Source organism: Chiloscyllium plagiosum, chromosome 24 (assembly GCF_004010195.1).
Source record: "Chiloscyllium plagiosum isolate BGI_BamShark_2017 chromosome 24, ASM401019v2, whole genome shotgun sequence".
Lineage (NCBI taxonomy): Eukaryota > Metazoa > Chordata > Chondrichthyes > Orectolobiformes > Hemiscylliidae > Chiloscyllium > Chiloscyllium plagiosum.
The window spans coordinates 50,226,236-50,245,844 of NC_057733.1; the positions used below are offsets into that span (position 1 = coordinate 50,226,236).

The following is a 19,609-nucleotide window of genomic DNA, read 5'->3' on the forward strand; positions in this document are numbered from 1 at the left end:
CCCCCGGGGCAGCTGCGTACACCTCTGCTGCAGCTGGGGAGGGTGGGGGAGAGGTTCCTGTGTGCTGAGAGCTGCGGGCACCTTTCCCCTTAGTCATTTTTGCAGGAGTCTAGACTGTTTAAATTTAGTACTGAGCAACTAATTACATTAAGTAAAAACTATTTTAAATGATTTGGTAAGTGTGGTGGAGGCGGGTGGCCCACTTTGCCCAAGTCTTGGGAGGAGCACTATAGACTCAGACTTGCTGGGTTGCCGCCATCTTGGATCTCCAACATCAACCTGTTTAAGCATATCAGCCTGTTTCACACTTTTCTCACAAATAACAAGGACCCTCTCATGAGTGAATACTGAAGCAAAGTATTCATTAAGGACCTCTATCTCCTCCGACCCCAGAGTCAAGTTCCCTCACTATCCCTGATTGGCCCTACCCTCACTCTGGCCAACTTCTTCTTTCTCGCATAAGTGCAGATCACCTTGGGGTTTTCCTTAATTCTAGCTGCCAAGGCTTTTTCATGCCCTCTTCTAGCTCTCCTAAGTCCATTCTTCAGTTCCTTCTTGGCCAACTTGTCACCCTGTAGAGCCTTGTCTGCTCCTTGCTTCCTTCTTCCTCTTGACTAGATATTCCACATCTCCTGTTATCCAAGGTTCCTTCACCCTCCCATCCCCTCCTTGCCTCAACAGGACAATCCTACACAGCACTCGCCGCAAGTGCTGTCTAAACAACCTCCACATTTCTGTCATGCATCTCCCTGAGAATATATGTTCCCAATTTATGCTTTACAATTTCTGCCTAATAGCATTGTAATTCCTCCTTCCTAAATTAGATACTTTCTCACAGAGTCTGCTTCAGTCCCTCTCCATGACTATACTAAAGGTCAGGGAGTTGTGATCACTATCACTGAAATGCTTTCCCACCCAGAAATCTGACACCTGACCTGGTTCGTTGCCAAGCACCAAATCCAATATGGTCTCCACTCTAGTCAGCCTATGTACACATTGATCTGGAATCCTTCCTGGGCACACCTGACAAAATCTGCTCCATTCAAATGACTTGCACTAAGGAGGTTCCAATCAGTTCAAACCCTCTTTGATAACCTCCCTTTCTGCAGCTGTGATACTATCCCTGATTAGCCATGCCACTCCCCCACCTCTTTTACCTCCCTCCCCATTCATTTTGAAACATCAGAACCTCAGAACATCCAACAGCCATTCCTACCCCTGTGATATCAGAGTCTCCGTAATGGCCACAACATCGTGGCTCCAAGTACAGATCCATGCTGTAAGTTTCTTATTCCTGACACTACTTGCGTTGAAATAGAAATACTTCAACCCATCACACTGACTGCAACTTTGTCCTGGCAACTGTCTATCCTTCCTCTCAGACTCGCTACATGCTGTATCTGCCTGTTCACCAGCTACCCCATCCTCTTATCCATAGCTCCGGCTCCCATCCCCCTGCCAAACTAGTTTAAACCTCCCGAAGAGCTCCAGCAAATCTCCTGCCCAGGATATTGGTACCCCTCCAGCTCAGGTGCAACCCATCCTCCTTCTGTAGGTCCCACCTTCCACAGAAGTTATCCCAATGATCTTTGTATCTGAAGCTCTCCCTCCTGCACCAGCTCTGCAGCCACATGTTCAGCTACACTCGCGCTCTGTTCCTAGCTTCACTAGCCCATAGTACCAATAGCAATTCTGAGAGTACTCAGTTCGACCTGCCTTTTAGCTTCCAACCTAACTCTCTATGTTCACTTTTCAGGTCCTTATCCCTTTCCAAGTATGTCATTGGTACTAAAGTGTACCACGACTTCTGGCTGCTTACCCTCCCCCTGTAGTCTTGATTTGTGATGGAGTTTTACAGGAGGCAGGGTGGGAGGTGGTGTAGTCCAGGCAGCTGTATAAGTCCGTGGGTTTGTAGTGGATGTCTGTGGTTCGTCAGTCGCCAGATATGGAGACGGAGAGGTCCGGGAAGGGGAGGGAAGTGTCCGAGATGGTCCAAGTGAATTTGAGGTTGGGGTGAAAGGTGTTAGTGAAGTTGATGAACTGTTCAACCTCATGGGAGCACGAGATAGTGCTGATACAGTCATTGATATAGTGGAGGAACAGGTGGGGGGGTGTTGTGCCGGTGTAACGGAAGATGGACTGTTCCATGTGCCCGACAAAGAGGCAGGCATAGCTGTGGCCCATGCGGGTGCCCATAGCTACCCCTTTGATTTGGAGGAAGTTGGAGGATTGGAAGGAGAAGTTAAGGGTGAGGACCAGTTCAGCCAGGCAGATGAGGGTGTTGGTGGAGGGTACTGGTTGGGATGGTGTGAGAGGAAGAAACGGAATGCTTAGAGGCCTTCATCGTGGTGGATAGATGTGTGCAGGGACTGGATGTCCATGTTGAAGATAAGGCGTAAGGGGCCGGAGAAACGAAAGTCTTGGAGGAGGTGAAGGGCATAGGTGGTGTCCCAAATGTCATTGGGAAGTTCCTGGACTAAGGGGAAGCCTTAGTTAAGGAACTGCGCAACGCGCAGCCCTCCACTCCTACCTCAACATCACTATCAAACCAGCAGGCAAGGGGCGGGGGGAAGTCACTGTGACAGTTTGGTGCACTGACCTCTACACCACTAAAGCCAGATGCCAACTTGCAGAAACCATCTCCTCCTGCCCTCTCGACCATGACTTGCCCTTCCATCACCAAACCAACATCTCCCGGACCATCCATAATCTTATGACCTTGGGATCTCCCATCCACAGTCTCCAACCTCATCGTCCGCAAATCCTGCATTGCCCGATTCTACCTTCTCGCGAAGATTCAGAAACATGACTTCCCCGGCTGACCCATTTTCTCAGCTGGCTCCTGTTCCACTGAACTCATCTCTGCATACCTTGTTCTGTCCCCTTAGTCCAGGAATTATAGAAAATCCCATTTGTTGCACTTTGTTATTGAAGTGCAATTTGATGGCTCACATGCTATTCTAAACTTGCAGGATGAAATGTATGTATGGTGTCTTTTTCCCTCGGTTTAATGCTTATTGAAAGTATTTGCAGTATTTGAATACAAGTAGAAATGAAATTTGAATTAATTATAAAAAAAAACATTGCAAAATGAAGTAAATATTTCATAAAGAAAATCAATCCAAAATAATAATCTCTATGTTTGTATCTATCTTGGTCACTGTGGCTGTCACTTTTCCTCACTCCCACACAGATCTCTTTGCATATTCTGTAGGATGTTGTCAGCAAGCATGTTTCCACATTTTCAGCAGGAAACCCTTCCTTGGTTTGTTAGTACATTCTACCATGCCTCCTTGTGATCTAGATGGTCAGGACATTAGCCTTCACTAAAATACTACATTCACTGAAATCTGGATTCAACACAAATTCCATGTTGAATAAACTCAGTCATTACTATTTCTGTTGTCAGGCTACTCTGCAAAATAATTTACCTTATTTACCAGTATTTAAAACTCAAATATTTGCTGGGATAAATAGGTTCAACTAATTTTAATTCTTTACTGCTCTACTGTTTTTGAGACTTTGTAGTGATCTTTGACTTACTAAAATGTCCCAAGGCATTTCACAGAAGCCATTGCTAAATGAACAATGATACTGAGGAAAATGTTAGGCGAGCTGACTAAACGCTAAGTCAAAGAGACATATTTTAAGATGGAAAGCAAGGCAAAGTGACAGAAATAATGGAAGGGTCTACAAGAGCTTTATACCTAAGATACATGAAGGCAGTCACCAGTGGGTTAGCACTTAAAAGCTCAGATGTTGAAGAGGTCAGAATTCAAAGAACATGAATATGCTGAAGGTTTGGAAGGCTAGAGGAGATTAGAGTCAGGGCTAGAGGTAAGGTCATGGAGGAATTTGAAACTAAGGAAGAGAATTTAAAAATCCATGTTCCTCGTAAGATATGGATTTTGGCGAGAAAATTTGGAAAGGAAAGGGAATTTCGTCTTTGGAGAGGAAAGGGGAGTTGGAAACAGAATGATAGTTTGCAAGAATAGCGAGGTCCAGGTTTTTTGGAGAGTGGTGATGATGACAGATTTACTGACAGAAGGACAACACCCAAAGTGAGAGAATTTTTAATAATATTAATTTACATTGGGATCAAAAGGGAAAGTTGTGTGAGGAGCAGTTCAGTGGGAACAGAGGTGAGGGAACAGGAGGTGGATCTGTGTGTAGATTAATTTCCTACTGTTATGCCTTTTCAACAGAGAATTGAAATATGTATATCTTCAGTTAATTTTACACTTGCCTTTGTCATCAGGGAATAAATGACTGCTAATTTGATATGAACTCATTTATTTCTAACAGTTTAATAACTTATTTTGGTGAGCTCATGACTTTAATTTCAATAAAATGGCTCAGTGAAAGATTTCTACCTTTTGTGTATTACTCAGCTATGAGCCAACAAAGAGGGCAAATAGGTAACCTTTTCACCCTTAACTGCTGATGCTGCTGTTACCTATTGTTAAATGTGGCGTGGTGGTGCTCAGTGGGACTGTGCTTTCCTCAGTTTGGGGAAGCAATTATTCTTCACTCACTGTCAACTTCTCAATGACAAAGTTGAGATTCAAAACTTAAAGAATTTTTGCTGTAGAATATATTAGATGATCTGTTCTTGTGTTATTTATAACTGCAAAATTCAATGAAGAAGATATGTTTTGTTTATTCAAATAATGTGCATGTTAATTCCCTTTAAATATATAGGATTCCATTATTTTCTGACAAACTGACTTCTGAAACAAAATCAAATAAAAATGTAACAAATAATGGTGAGAAAATGGAATCCTGAGGATTGCACTAGCATGTTGTGGATTATGGCATGAGCATATGACAATATATTTTAGGTATAGAGTCTGGTGGAATGAAAGGGTACAAGACAATAAGTTTTGACACACTATCTTTGTAAATTCCAGACTGACTGTTGAAACACAAAATGGTGATAACAAGGTACTTTCCTAAATGGATTAGTGGAAAACTCAATTGGATGAGACAGCGATCACAATTCTGTCAGGTTTACTTTAGTGATGGAAAGGGATAGGTGTACTCCACCGAGCAAGAGTTACAGCTGGGGGAAGGGAAATTACGATGCAATTAGGAAAGATTTAGGAAGCATAGAATGGGGAAGGAAACTGCAGGGGATGAGCACATTAAAAATGTGGAGCTTATTCAAGGAAAAGCTCCTGTATGTCCTAGATAAGTATGTACCTGTCAGGCAGGGAGGAAGATATAGAACGCATGAGCCATGGTTTAATAAGGAAGTGGAATCCCTGGTCAAGAAGAAGAAGAAGAAGAAGGCTTATATTAGGACAAAATGTGAAAACTCAGTTAGGGCGCTTGAGGGTTACAAGGAAGTCAGGAAAGACCTAAAAAGAGAGTTCAGAAGAGCCAGGAGGAGACATGAGAAGTTGCTGGCGGATAAGTTCAGGGTTAACCCTAAGGCTTTCCATAGGTATGTCAGGAATAAAAGAATGATGAGAGTTAAATTAGGCCCAATCAAGGATAATAGTGGGAAGTTGTGTGTGGAATCAGAGGAGATAGGAGAAGCACTAAATAAATATTTTTCGACAGTGTTCACTATAGAAAATGAAAATGTTGGCGAGGAAGATACGGAGATACTTGCATCTAGACTAGAAGAGATTGAGGTTCACAAGGAAGCGGTATTAGAAATACTGCAGAGTGTGAAAATAGACACGTTCCCTGGGCCGGATGGGATCTATCCTAGGATCCTCTGGGAAGCAAGGGAAGAGATTGCCGAGCCTTTGGCATTGATCTTCAAATCATCATTGTCTACAGGAATAGTGCCTGAGGACTGGAGGATAGCAAATTTAGTTCCCTTGTTCAAAAAGAGTAGTAGAGACAACCCTGGTAATTAGAGACCAGTGAGTCTCACGTCAATTGTTGGTAAAATGTAGGAAAAGGTTTGTAAGAGATAGGATTTATAACCATCTGGAAAAGAATAATCTGATCAGGGACAGTCAGCACGGTTTTGTGAAGGGTAGGTCGTGCCTAACGAATCTTATTGAGTTTTTTGACAAAGTGACCAAACAGGTAGATGAGAGTAAACTGGTTGATGTGGTGTATATGGATTTCAGCAAGGCGTTCGATAAGGTTCCTACAGTAAGCTATTATACAAATGCGGAGGAATCGGATTGTGGGAGACATAGCAGTTTGGATAAGTAATTGGCTTGCTGAAAGAAAACAGAGGGTTGTAGTTGATGGAACATGTTCATCTTGGTGTCCAGTTACTAGCGGCGTACCACAAGGGTTGGTGTTGGGTCCACTGCTGTTTGTCATTTTTATAAATGACCTGGATGACGGCTTAGTCGGGTGGGTTAGTAAATTTGTAGACGACATTAAGGCCGGTGGAGTTGTGGATAGTGACGAAGGATGTTGTAAGTTGCAGAGAGACATAGGATGCAGAGCTGGGCTGAGAGGTGTCAAATGGAGTTTAATGTGGACAAGTGTGAGGTGATACACTTTGGACAGAGTAATTGGAATGCAAAGTACTGGGCTAATGGTAAGATTCTTGGGAGTGCAGAAGAGTAGAGAGATCCCTGTGTCCATGTACACAGATCCCTGAAAGTTGCCACCCAGATTGACAGGGTTGTTAAGAAGGCATACAGTGTTTTGGCCTTTATTAATAGAGGGATTGAGTTCCGGAACCAGAAGGTTATGCTGCAGCTGTACAAAGCTCTGGTACGGCCACACTTGGAGTATTGTGTATAGTTCTGGTCACCGCATTATAAGAAGGATGTGGAAGCTTTGGAAAGGGTGCAGAGGAGATTTACTAGGATGTTGCCTGGTATGGAAGGAATGTCTTACGAGGAAAGGCTGAGGGCCTTGAGGCTGTTCTCGTTAGAGAGAAGAAGGTTGGGAGGTGACTTAATAGAGACATACAAGATAATCAGAGGGTTAGAGAGAGTGGACAGGGAGAGCCTTTTTCCAAGTATGGGGACAGCAAACACGAGGGGACACAACTTTAAAGTGCGGGGAGATAGGTATAAGACAGATGTCAGAGGTAGTTTCTTTTTTCCGAGAGTAGTAAGGGTATGGAATGCTTTGCCTGCAATGGTAGTAGATTCGCCAAGTTTAAGTGCATTTAAGTCGTCATTGGACAGGCATATGGACGTATGTGGAATAGTGTAGGTGGGATGGGCTTCAAATTAGTATGACAGGGCGGCACAACATCGAGGGCCGAAGGGCCTGTACTGTTCACATTGACTAGGAGAAAGTGAGGACTGCAGATGCTGGAGATCAGAGTTGAGTGTGCGGTGCTGGAAAAGCACAGCAGGTCAGGCAGCATCTGAGGAGCAGGAGAATTGATGTTTCAGGCATAAGCCCTTCATCAGGAATGTTCACATTGACTGTCTGATTATAGAACTGCTGTGTCTGTGCCTGGGTTGGTTGGAAGAATTGGTGATTGGCATCAGTCATGTAAAATAAAGGAGAAATTAATTTACAAACAGAAATTCTGCCATGAAATATTGTAACTGTGAAACCTGCGTTTAGAATTGTGTAATTTCTTTTTAACAGCAGCTCAAAGATACTCTTGTCATGACCATCATTTGACTTGCAAGACATATTTTAGTTATTAAATATATTGCTGAAGCATTCATACATTGTGACAGTATGTCGGTGTTCCCCCTGTAAAAGATGGTTATCATTGCCCCTATGTTTCTGAGCTGTGCAATTTACATTCTTGTAATACTGATTGTTACTGTTTTGTGGTTTTGTTACAGGCGAAGACACACATACAATGGCAAGGTAACATGGCATTTTTGTTAATCAACTCTTATACATAGATCAGATGTAGGAAATATTGCCATTAACTTAGAGTAAGGTGAATGAGTGCAGGTGTTTCATTTTTGATGTTGTGTTCTTTAATTATGAGATTTGTAATTTGTTAGGATTTTCTCTCTTTGTTTTGCCAGTACATGTACTGGCATCAACAATAGAAACATATATATGATTCATGGTAATTTTCACGAAGGTGAAGGTCATGGCCGTGGACTTTTAAATGATGACAGTTAAATTATTTGGCTGACTTATCAAGCATCTGGATAATGGATCTCTCCTTCAAGTTGTACATCAAACCAAGATTTTATTTTACCACATCAAGAAAGGTTTACGTACTAAACATCTCTTAGGATACAAAAACAGGTATTGCTGGAAAAGCTCAGCCGATCTGGCAGTACCTGTGGAGAAAAATCAGAGTTAATGTTTCGGGTCTCCATCAGAAGTGTCTGTGTGGAGTTTGCAGATTCTCTCCGTGTTGTGTGAGTTTCCTCCGGATGCTCTGAATTCCTTCCATAGTCCAAAGTTGTACAGGTTAGGTAGATTGGCCACATTAAAATTGCCCATGGTGTCCAGGAATGTGCAGAACTGTTACTAATGCGGACCAGAAGTTGTTAACAATAGATTTGTTATGATGACAAAGGTTGGGGGAAGGACATGGAAGACGGTGCTCAGGACCTCGAATTATTGATTTGGATATTAAGTCCAGAAGGCCACAGCGTCGCTAAGTGAAAATGAGATGTTGTTCTTCCAGCTTGCGTTGAACTTTGCTGGAGCATTGCAACAAGCCTGAGGTAGAGATGTTGGCCACGGAACGCAGTGGTGTATTAAATTGTAGGCAACTGAAAGTTTAGGATCATTTTTCTGGTCAAAATTTAGGTGTTCTGCAAAATAGTCACCCAGTGGGTCACACACCGATGCTGTTCAAAAAGACATTCACTACCCTCTTGAAAGACTTAATTGAATCACCCTCCGCCACATAATGGATTCCACATCCTAAGTCCTTGTGATGTGAAAAAGGTTTTTCTTTCATCACTCTTGCTTTGCTTGTACATTAATTTGAATCTGTCCTCTCATTATTGTTTTTTTAACAAGTGGAATCTGCTTCTCCTTATCTACTATGTTCAACCTACGTATGATTTTGAAAACCTCAATCAGATCTCTTGCTGCTTCTCTCGAGAGAAAACAGTCCCAACGTCTTCAATCTGTCCTCTACAGCTGAAGTTTCACCTCGCTGGAACTATTCTTGAAATTGCTTTTGCACTCTCTTCATTGCATTATATGTTTTTCTTATAATTTGGTATGCACAACTGTAAACAATACTCTAGCTGAGGTTTAATGAATACCTTATATGAGTTCGACATCACTTCCTTGCTCTTGTATTCTCAGCTTTAATAATGACATAGAACACCGTCCTTTATTTATTGCTCCCTCCACCTCTCCTGCTACCTCCAATGATCTGCGCACAAATGCTCCGAGATCCTTCTGCTCCTGTACTCCCTGTTTTGTTTGTCTTTCAGTGTTCATCTGACCAAAGTGCATCATTTCACATTTCTCTGCATTGAAACTCATCTGCCACCTCTGTATCCCTGTACCAACTTATCAGTGTTCTTGTGCACCATCACATTTTACAATTCTTCCAAGTTCAGTGTCATCTGCAAACTTGGAATTTATCCCCTGCACACCAAGATCCAGATCATTGATATACATCAGGAAAAGTAAGGGTCCCAATACCAATTGCTGGGGAACTAAACTACAAGCCTTCCTCTAGCCAGAAAAAATATCACTTGATCATTACTCTTCATTGTCTACCACTGAGCTAATATTATATCCATGTTATCCCTGTCCCTTTTATATCATAATCTAAATCTTAACTTGCAAGTTTAATGTAAGAAACTGTATTGATGCTTTCTGGAAATCCATGTAAGCATTACTGTCATCAGCCCATTCTGTTGCTTCAAAATAACTCCAATAAGTTAGTTAAACATGAGTTCCCCTATAGAAAACCATGCTGACTCTTCCTTATCAACCCACCTTTTTCCCTGTGACCGCTAATAATTGTTTCCAAACATTTTCTCACTACTGAAGTTAAACTAACTGATTTTCAATTTCTGAATTAGGCTTACAACTTTTTTGAAGTTAAAAATCACGCAACGCCAGATTATAGTTCAGGTTTATTTAGAAGCACTAGCTTTCGGGGTGCTGCTCCTTCATCACGTGGTTGTGGAGTATAAGATCGCAAGACACAGAATTTATAGCAAATATTTACAGTGTGATGTAACTGAAATTATATATTGAAAAAGACCTGGATTGTTTGTTAAGTCCGTCATCTTTTAGAATGATTGTGTTGGTTTCAGTTCAAACTGTTGGACTGTAACCTGGTGTTGTGTGATTTTTAACTTTGTACGCCCCAATCTAACACCGGCACTTCCAAATTACAACAACCTTTTTTGAACAAGGTTGTAATGTTAACAAATCTCCAGTCTGCGGTGGTACCCTGGAATCCAGTGAAGGCTGAAAATTTATAGCCTGTGAGCCTCTTCAATTTCTACCCTTCAACATCCTTGAGTGCATTTCATGAGGTGCCGGTACATTGTAAAGCTTATGCGCCAACAATCTATCCAAGACTAGGACTTATTAATTTCGATCCCTTTTAGAGACAGGTTGGGCAGCACCCACTTTTGTAATGACAGATGCAAGGTATTTATTTAACAGCCCAGCCCTCTGCCTCTGTTTGTAAATGATCTCCTTTCACCACCTGTAGACGATTTTCAGATTTCCCTTTGTTATCTGCTAGTGTTTTTTCATAGTTCTTCTACTTTTCCCGCTGTTCCCCCTTCCCCAAAACCTTTGATATTCCTGTTCATTGTCAATTTTATTTTCTGCCTAAACCTGTCATAACCATAGCTTTTCTTTCTAATATTAATTTCGACCTTCTTGATCATCCTCCAAGCCTGCGCCCCACATTTTGCCCTAACACACTAAAACTGTCTTCACTTCCATGATCCGTATCCCTCTATTCCCTTCTTATTCATGAATTTGTCCAGATGCTTCTTGAATGCTGCTGTTGTTTCTGCTCCCACTACCTCCTGGCAATGTTTTCCAGGCACTCATCACCTTTTGTGTGAAAAATGTGCTTCACACATTTCTTTTAAGCTTTCCCCTTTGCACCTTGAACCTGTGTCCCCTAATAATTGACCCCTCCACCCTGGGAAAAGGCCTCATACTTCCCAATGTATCCATGCCATTCAGAATCTTATAAACATCTATTAGGTTGCCCCCTGAACCTCCTGTGCTCCAATGAAAATAAACCTAGTCTGTTCAACTTGTCTTCATAGCTAAAATCCCGTATACCTTGCAACATCCTGCTAAACCTTTCCTGTACCCTCTCCTAAGCAACCGCACCCTTCTGGTAGTGTGGTGACCAGTACACAAAATTCCAAGTGTGGCCCAACTAACATTCTATAAAGCTGCAACATAACTTGTCTATCCTTATACTCAATGCCCCTTCCAATGAAGGCAAGCTGTTTTTCTACTACCTTATCTACCTGCACTGCTACCTTCAGCGATCTGTCGACCTGCACATCCAGATCCCTCTGCATATCAATGCTCCTAAGGGTTCTGCCATTCACTGTATAATTTCCACTTGTATTTGACCTTCAAAAATACTTCATCTCACATTTGTCCAGGTTACACTCGAACTGCCATTTTTCTGCCCATGCCTCCAACTGATCTATAACCTGCTGTATCCTCTGACAGTCCTCCTCACTATCCACAACTCCACCAATCTTTGTGTCATCCTCAAACTTACTAATTAGACTAGCTATGTTTTCTTTCAAATCATTTATGTCGATAATGAACAGCAGAGGTCCCAGCACTGCAGAATACCACTAGTCATAGCCCTCTATTCTGAAAAGCATCCTTCCACAACTGCCCTCTATCTCCTATGACTAAGCCAGTTCTGTATCCATGTTGCCAGCTCACCCTTGATACTATGTGACTTCACCTTTTGTACCAGTCTCCCATGACGGACCTTTCAGGACGGATTCTTGATACAATATGTATATAATCCAACCAGGGAAGAGGTTATACTGGATTTGGTTTTGAGAAATGAGCCCGGCCAGGTGAGTGAAGTTTCAGTGGGGGAGTAGTGACCACAATACCATGAGTTTTAAGATACTCATGGATAGGGAAAACAGCCGTCCTTGGGTGAAAATGTTAAATTAGGGGAAGGCGAACTACAACATATTAGGCAGGAACTGGAGAATTTTGATTAGAGGCAGCTGTTTAAGGGTAAATCTACATCAGATCTGTGGCAGTATTTCAAATGGCAGTTGTTAAGAGTTCAGGAATGGCACATTCCTGTGAGAGTGAATGACAGCTATAGCAAGTTACGTGAGCCTTGGATGACAGAGATGTTCTGACCTTGGTCAGAAAGAAAAAGGAAGCATATATAAGGTCTAGAGGATGGGAACTGATGAAGCCCTAGAGGTACAGAAGAAAAGTAGAAAAGAACGTAAGGAAGGAGTTCAAAGAGCTAAAAGGAGTTATGAAAAGTTGTTAGTAAGCAGGATTAAGGAGATTCCCAAGTCTTTTATACACACATATATATATATATATACCTGGTCCGCTCATGGACAAAGGACGGCATCTGTGAGTGGAGCCAGAAGAAGTAGGTGAGGTCCAAGACAAATATTTTGTGTCAGTATTCACCAAAGAGAAGGAATTGATGGGGGATGATTTCAGAGAAGGGAATGTTGTCTTAGATTTGTGCTCACATGGTTAATGTTTAATTTTTGTATAAATAATTCTTTTTTTTAACCAGTCATATTTTTTTGAAGCAATCCAGAGCCCTTCATGTAGGGCTTCATAACAAAGTGCCACACAGGAGGCTACAGTGGAAAATAAGGGCCCGTGGTGATAGAGGCAAGTTGCTAGCATGGATAGAAGCTGGCTGTCTGGCAGAAAGCTGGCAGTCGGTGACAAGTGGTGTTCCACAGGGCTCAGTGTTGGAACCACAACTTTTCACTTTATACATTAATTATCTAGTTAAAGGAACTGAGGGCATTCTGGCTAAGTTTGCAGACAATACAATGATAGGTAGAGGAGAAAGTGAGGTCTGCAGATGCTGGAGATCAGAGCTGAAAATGTGTTGCTGGAAAAGCGCAGCAGGTCAGGCAGCATCCAGGGAACAGGAGAATCGACGTTTCGGACTTATGCCCGAAACGTCGATTCTCCTGTTCCCTGGATGCTGCCTGACCTGCTGCGCTTTTCCAGCAACACATTTTCAGCAATGATAGGTAGAGGGACAGGTAGCATTGAGGAGGCAGAAAGGCTGTAGAAGGGATTGGACAATTTAGGAGAGTGTGCAAAGAAGTAGCAGATGGAGTACAGCATGGGTAAGTCTGAGGTCTTGCACTTTGGTAGAAAGATGGGAAAGCAAATCTTAGCAGGACTTATGCACTTAATGGTAAGGTCCTAGGGAGTGTTGCTGAACAAAGAGACCTTGGAGTGCAGGTTCATAGCTCCTTGAAAGTGGCGTCGCAGGGAGATAGGATAGTGAAGAAGGCATTTGGTATGCTTTCCTTTATTGGTCAGAGTATTGAATACAGGAGTTGAGAGGTCATGTTGTGGCTGTACAGGACATTGGTTAGGCCACTGTTGCAATTCTGGTCTCCTTCCTATCGGAAAGATGTTGTTAAACTTGAAAGGGTTCAGAAAAGATTTACAAGTATGTTGCCAGGGTTGGAGGATCTGAGCTACTGGGAGAGGCTGAACAGGCTGGGGCTGTTTTCCCTGGAGCATCGGAGGCTCAGGGGTGATCTTATAGAGGTTTATAAAATGATGAGAGGTATGGATAGGATAAATAGACAAAGTCTTTTCCCTGGGGTCGGGGAGTCCAGAACGAGAAGGCATAGGTTTAGAGTGAGAGGGGAAAGATATAAAAGAGACCTAAGGGACAACGTTTTCACGCAGAGAGTGGTACGTGTGTGGAATGAGCTGCCAGAGGATGTGTTGGAAGCTGGTACAATTGCAACATTTAAGAGGCATTTGGATGGGTATATGAATAGGAAGGGTTTGGAGGTATATGGTCCGGGTGCTGGCAGGTGGGACTAGATTGGGTTGGGATATCTGTTCGGCATGGACAGGTTGGACCGAAGAGTCTGTTTCCATGCTATACATCTCTATGACTGTATAATAGAGGCAATAGAAGAATAGAGACTATTGTGAACAAACCTAGATTGCTGTTACTTGCAATTTGATACAGACATCAAGTCTTTGCAGAAATGTAAGAAAGTAGGAACATCCCAAAAGGGGCTATGGATCACGAACCCACTCAAGTAATAGCAGTCTATGTTTGTTCAATACATTGCATGAGTTGTATGACAGTTTGATCTTTTACTATAAATTCTGTGTCTTATGATCCTGCCCCACTAGCTACCTAATGAAGGAGCAACATTCCAAAAGCTAGTGCTTCCAAATAAGCTTGTTGACTATAACCTGGTGTTGTGTGATTTTTAACTTTGTCCACCACAGTCCAACAGTGGCATCTCCATATCAAACTGGAATTGAGGTGAATTTAAAAGCATGCTTAAAAATGTCATTGAAAATTGTTAGGGAAATGTAAATCTTGTGCCGAATCGTTTAAACAAAATAGTCAGGAGCAGAGACCTTGAGCAATTAACTAGCTTTTATTCATGTCCATGGAGAATACATCTTCGTTCGAAGAAATCCGATATATTCCAATGAAGTTCACGTTACAAGTTATATAGTATATCGCTAGCCCACTGCCCATGAATTATGCAACCTAGGGGTAGTCACAAGGTCCACTTACATTACATTTCTTAATGTCTACAAAACTGAATGTTATCTTATATTGCAGGTTCAGCTAGGCAAAAACAATCGATAAGGGACATAGTGAAACTATACATCATTCTATGAAGCAGAACTGTCTCGGGGGCCAGAGGAGCAGAGCTAGCCTGCAGCTGCCAGGTCAGGCTATCAAAACAGATTTCCTCAGCCAGGGCTCAAACAGCACTATGCTAACAGGCTACATTTTACTCCAAAAATTGCTTTATGACAAAAATGCCTTCCACACAATTTTGTGCCAATTTTGGTCAAATTCTCCCACAATCCCTCTTTTTTTAAAAAGAACAAATTGGGAATGTCAGCAAAAGGGGACATTTACCCAGAGCCAGGGGATTGTCAGGGGGTAGTGGTTGGAGATTGGACAGATCGTCCTCAGGTTCAGTAAGGACAGGGGAAACCTAAGCATCAGTGAGATCGCTGGAGTGCAGGGCCACAACAGGGAACTGAACCAAGCACAGGATTGTCTACTTGGTTGCTTCGATTTCTGGTCGAGTAGTTCCAAAGGCAGGCAAAAAGAAAGCTGCACGTCACTCAAATTCTATAAGGGCTCGCTTGGTGCGAGTTTAGGATGGATGGGGATGTAGGTACATAGTTGGAGTTCAGCAGTTGGAGTTCTTCTGTGCGTAAAGAAACTTTTTAAACTGTAATTCCCATTTACTAGAGGTTATCAGGCTATTCACTGTTCCCCAATCAAACATAGTTAGTGAAAGAAAGATAAGAAAGTGTAGTAAAAGGCAGTGTGATCAGGCTGAGCCATTTCCGGACGTAGGCGGAAAGGTGTCTCTGACAGGGATGGTGCTCTTTTGCATTGCGTCCCATGCGTCCATTCGGGCCCCCCCTTGACTTTGACTGCTGTGCGGGTGACCAGCAGGACTAGGAACAGGCCTTTCTACCTAGACTCTAATTTGCCTCATTCCTAGTTCTTAGGCTTGGCGTACATGTGAATGTAAACTTTAAAGAGTTTTGATTAGCTGATGCAGATATTTCCCACTTGTCCACCGCTATTGTCGCAGCATTTTCAGTCATTGGAATGGTTTTGATTCATCTACTAAATACACCTACTATTGTTAGAAGTTATTCATAACAATGTACTCAAAGTAATTCTTTATAAGCAAGTTGTCGATAAGTAAAAGGTCCATCAGTAAACTTTGTATCCAACTCACAACCTGCCTTTCTCCCTGTTTTTGTGTTGCCTGTAAATTTGAATGTAGTACCTTCGCTTCCTTCCTTCAAAGTTATATGTATTATAAACAGTTGCGATCCTAGCACTGATCCCTGTGAAATCTCACTGGTCATAGGTCACCAACCTAAAAAAAAAACCCACTCGCTTTATACCTGTTTGCTGTTTCCTGCCTATTACCCAATTCTTGATGGTACTTAATTCCTCCCCAGTATTCTCTAGTATTCATGGAATGTTTGAAATATCTTCTACTATAAAGATTGTTGCAAGAATATCTGCTCAATTCTTCTGCCATTTCCTTGTCCATAAGCATCCTCCCAGAGTAATTTTCTAAGGGGCCTATGTTCATTTTAACCTCTGTTTTCCTTTTGATATTTAAAGAGCTTCTGTTATTTAAACACTTTAAATCAGTTTTAATATTCCTCCCAAGTTGTTCCTCTTATTTTCTCTCTTTCTTACCTTTTTAGTCCTTTACCGCTGGATTCTGACTCTATTCCAGTCTTTAGGGCTACCACTGACTTTTGCCCACTTGTAAGCTTTATAGATTCATAGAGTCACAGATTCATACAGTACAGAAACCGATCCATCTGTCCCCTGTGCTGACCAGACATCCCATTCTGACCTAGTCCCATTTGGCAGCTTTTGGCTCATTTCCCTCTTAACTCTTCATATTTATTTATCCATCAAGATGCCTTTAAATGTTGTAATTGTACCAGCTTCCACCATTTCCTCTGGCAGATCTTTCCATACACGCACCACCCTCTGTGTGAAAAAAGTTATCCCTCAGGTCCTTTTTAAATCTTTTCTGTCTCAGCTTAAACCTGTGCCGTCTGATTTTTGACTCTCCTACCCTTTGAAAAAGAGCTTGGCGATGCACCTATCCTTATCCCTCGATTTCATGAACTTCTATAAGGTCACCCCTCAGCCTCCGACACTCCAGGTAAAAAAGCCCCAGCCTATTCAGCTTCTCCCTATGACTCAAACCCTTCAGTCCTGGTAAGAGCTTTGTAAATCTTTTCTGCATATCCTCTCAGGTTTAACAACATCCTTCCTGTAAAAGAGCGACAAGAATTGTACGCAATATTCTAAAAGTGGCTTGATTTGATTTGATTTGATTTATTGTAGTCACGTGTACCTAAATACAGTGAAAAGCTTTGTTTTGCGAGCAGTACAGGCAGATACAGGCAAACAAGGACATACAGACCATAGGATGCTTGACAGAGCAAGGCATACAGGTTACAACTACACAGGAAATGTGCAAAGCAAGATCACATTAGCAAAATCAACATTATTGGAAGTTAGAGAGTCTATTCAGTAACCTAATAACTGCATTGAAGAAACTGTTCTTGAACCTCTTGGTGCATGTTCAAGCTTCTGTATCTTCTGCCTAACTAAAGAGATTGTAGGAGAGTATTACTGGGATGGGAGAAGTTTCTGATGACGTCACAGCAACAAGAAGTGTAAATGGCGTCCATAAATGGGACTTTGACTTCCATAATAATCTGGGCTGTGCACACAACCTTCTGTAGTTTCTTCCAGTCCTGGGCAGAGCAGTTACCGTACTAGGCTGTTTTGTACCCAGATAGTAAACTTTCTCTGGTGCGCCTGTGAAAGTTGATGAGTGACCTTATGGACATGCTGAATTTCCAAAGCCACTTGAGGAAGAAGAGGTGGTGTTGTGCCGCCTTGACTATCGCATCTGTGTGGGAAGTCCAAGACAGAATATCGGTTTTCGCCACTCCAAGAACTCTATACCTCTCCACCTTAGTTCCATTGATGTAGGTGGGGGTGTGTCCTCCTCCAATGTCCTATTGCAATATGACATCCAACTCCATGTTCTGACCAATGAAAGCAAGTGTGCCAAATGTCATCTTCACCACCCTTTCCTTAATGTCCTTGGTTAGCCTCTACATGGTTTGTTGGTTTTTTGCCTCTCTTGGAATCTTTCCTCCTTCTGGGATATATTTTTGCTGAGAGTCATGAATTTCCTCCTTAAATGTCTGCACCTGCTTGCTAACTGTCATTCCTGCTAATCTATCTGCCCAGTTCACTTTCGCTAACTCTATCCAAAATCCGTCCACTATGGCGGCGGAGTAAGATGCTTCAGTTGGAGCTTGTCTGCTCCTTCTGTTTCCTTTTTGCTTCTCTCTTTTCTTCATCACTTTTTTTTATTCCCCCCATCTTTCTTCTTTCTTCTCCCATCTTAGACTCCTGGCCATGGACCCAGCGCCAACCTGGCATGACGGACCTTTGACCCAAGGTGGCAGAGGCTCAGGCTAGCCTGGCGTTCTTTCGTCCTGGCCTGGCAGACCCTCGCCCCAGCCTAGCAGTCTCTTGGTGGCCCAAGTGGCAGTCTTCGGCCCGGCATTGCCTCCACGGGGACTTCCGGTATTGAGATGATTCTTTGAAGTGTGGTCCCACAATGTCAAAGCACTTAAAGACTGTAATATTTGAAATTCTGACTTTATGTCTTAATTTCTACTTAAAATTAAGGTCTGCAATATGTAACTTTTAACCTTGCTCTGTATGTTTATGCTACACTATAATTACTTCAGTGTTTAAGTTTAAGAGGGAGTAGAAGGTGGGCAACCAGCAAGATTTTTTGAAGACTCCATGCCACAATTTCTTGGCTGGGATTCCGAGGCAGACTGTGTGAAGGTTGACAGATTTCACTGGGTTGTGGTGCACAGATCCAGTCAGAATCAGTGTCCCTGCCCGATTCTGATATGATTTCAATGCGACAGGGACAAACAGAGTGCCATGGAAACTTCTAGAAGGTTGGGGAGAGATCCACAGGCCCTGACCTATCAGGGAACTAAGATAATGTTTTTTCAGGACTTTTCTGCGGTAGTGATCCATAAGAGGAAATCATTTGATGAGGTTAATTAAGTGAAGGTTAAAGGACCTCTGTATTCAATATTCGATGAAATACCCAGCGGTGCTTCGTATTACTTACGACGAGACTGTGCAGTCGTTTTATTCCTTGGAGCAAGCCAAAGACTTCTTGGACACTTTAGAATAACGTAAATCTATTCATGGACATGGACAATAGTGTCTGGGTTATTTTTTGTCTTGCTTTTATTTCTTGTACTTTCACGCTTTTCCCAGAGAAGTTGTTGTTGGTGGGTTTTTTTTCTCTGAGCTGGAGTGGTATTGATATATTGTGGGGGGGAAGGTAGAGTGCTTCTTGTTTTTGTTATATCTTTGTGTGTACAGTGCTTGGGTTTGGGGTGCGGCTTGAGCTGGAAGGGTGGGATGGAGGTGTGTGTGGGAAATGTAAGCGCCCTCTGTGGGCAGGGGGCAGAGTCCCTCATGAAGTGCCTTTTGTGTTTTATAGTTAGTTTTTTTTTGTTTTTTTGTAAATAGACTCTATGAGTCTCCTTTTGAGTATGCTCAGCGTGTTGTAAGACAAATTCTTCCTCTCTGATGGTCAAAGGTGATTGTAAAGGATCATGGTTAGCAGCATTCTTAAATGGTGTACCTGGAATATCAGAGGGATTCACTCGCCAGTTGAAAGAAAAAGGTGTCGTTGAGCCTTAGGAAGGAGAGGGCGGATGTTGTCCTGTTACAGGAGACTCATCTTAATGACAAGGAACACTTGAAGTTACAGTAGGGTGGGTTTGTTTGGGTGTTTTTCTTGTCTTTTAATACTAGGAGCAAAGGTGTGGCAATACTCGTCTGGAAGGGCATCCCATTTAATTTAATAGATTATGTTAAAGATGGGTATGCTCGGTTTGTTATTCGTAAGGGCCTTATATGTGGCAAGGA

General features: G+C 42.3%; 1 protein-coding gene across 1 annotated transcript in view; it reads left to right on the forward strand.

Annotated features, from left to right (window-relative positions):
• Positions 1 to 19,609, forward strand: part of cep112 (centrosomal protein 112) — a 547,625-nt gene that overhangs the window by 55,457 nt on the left and 472,559 nt on the right. Inside the window, exon 5 of the mRNA XM_043715232.1 lies at positions 7,737 to 7,761. Within this exon, the coding sequence (XP_043571167.1) occupies positions 7,737 to 7,761 (25 nt within the window). The remainder of the gene's footprint in view (positions 1 to 7,736; positions 7,762 to 19,609) is intronic.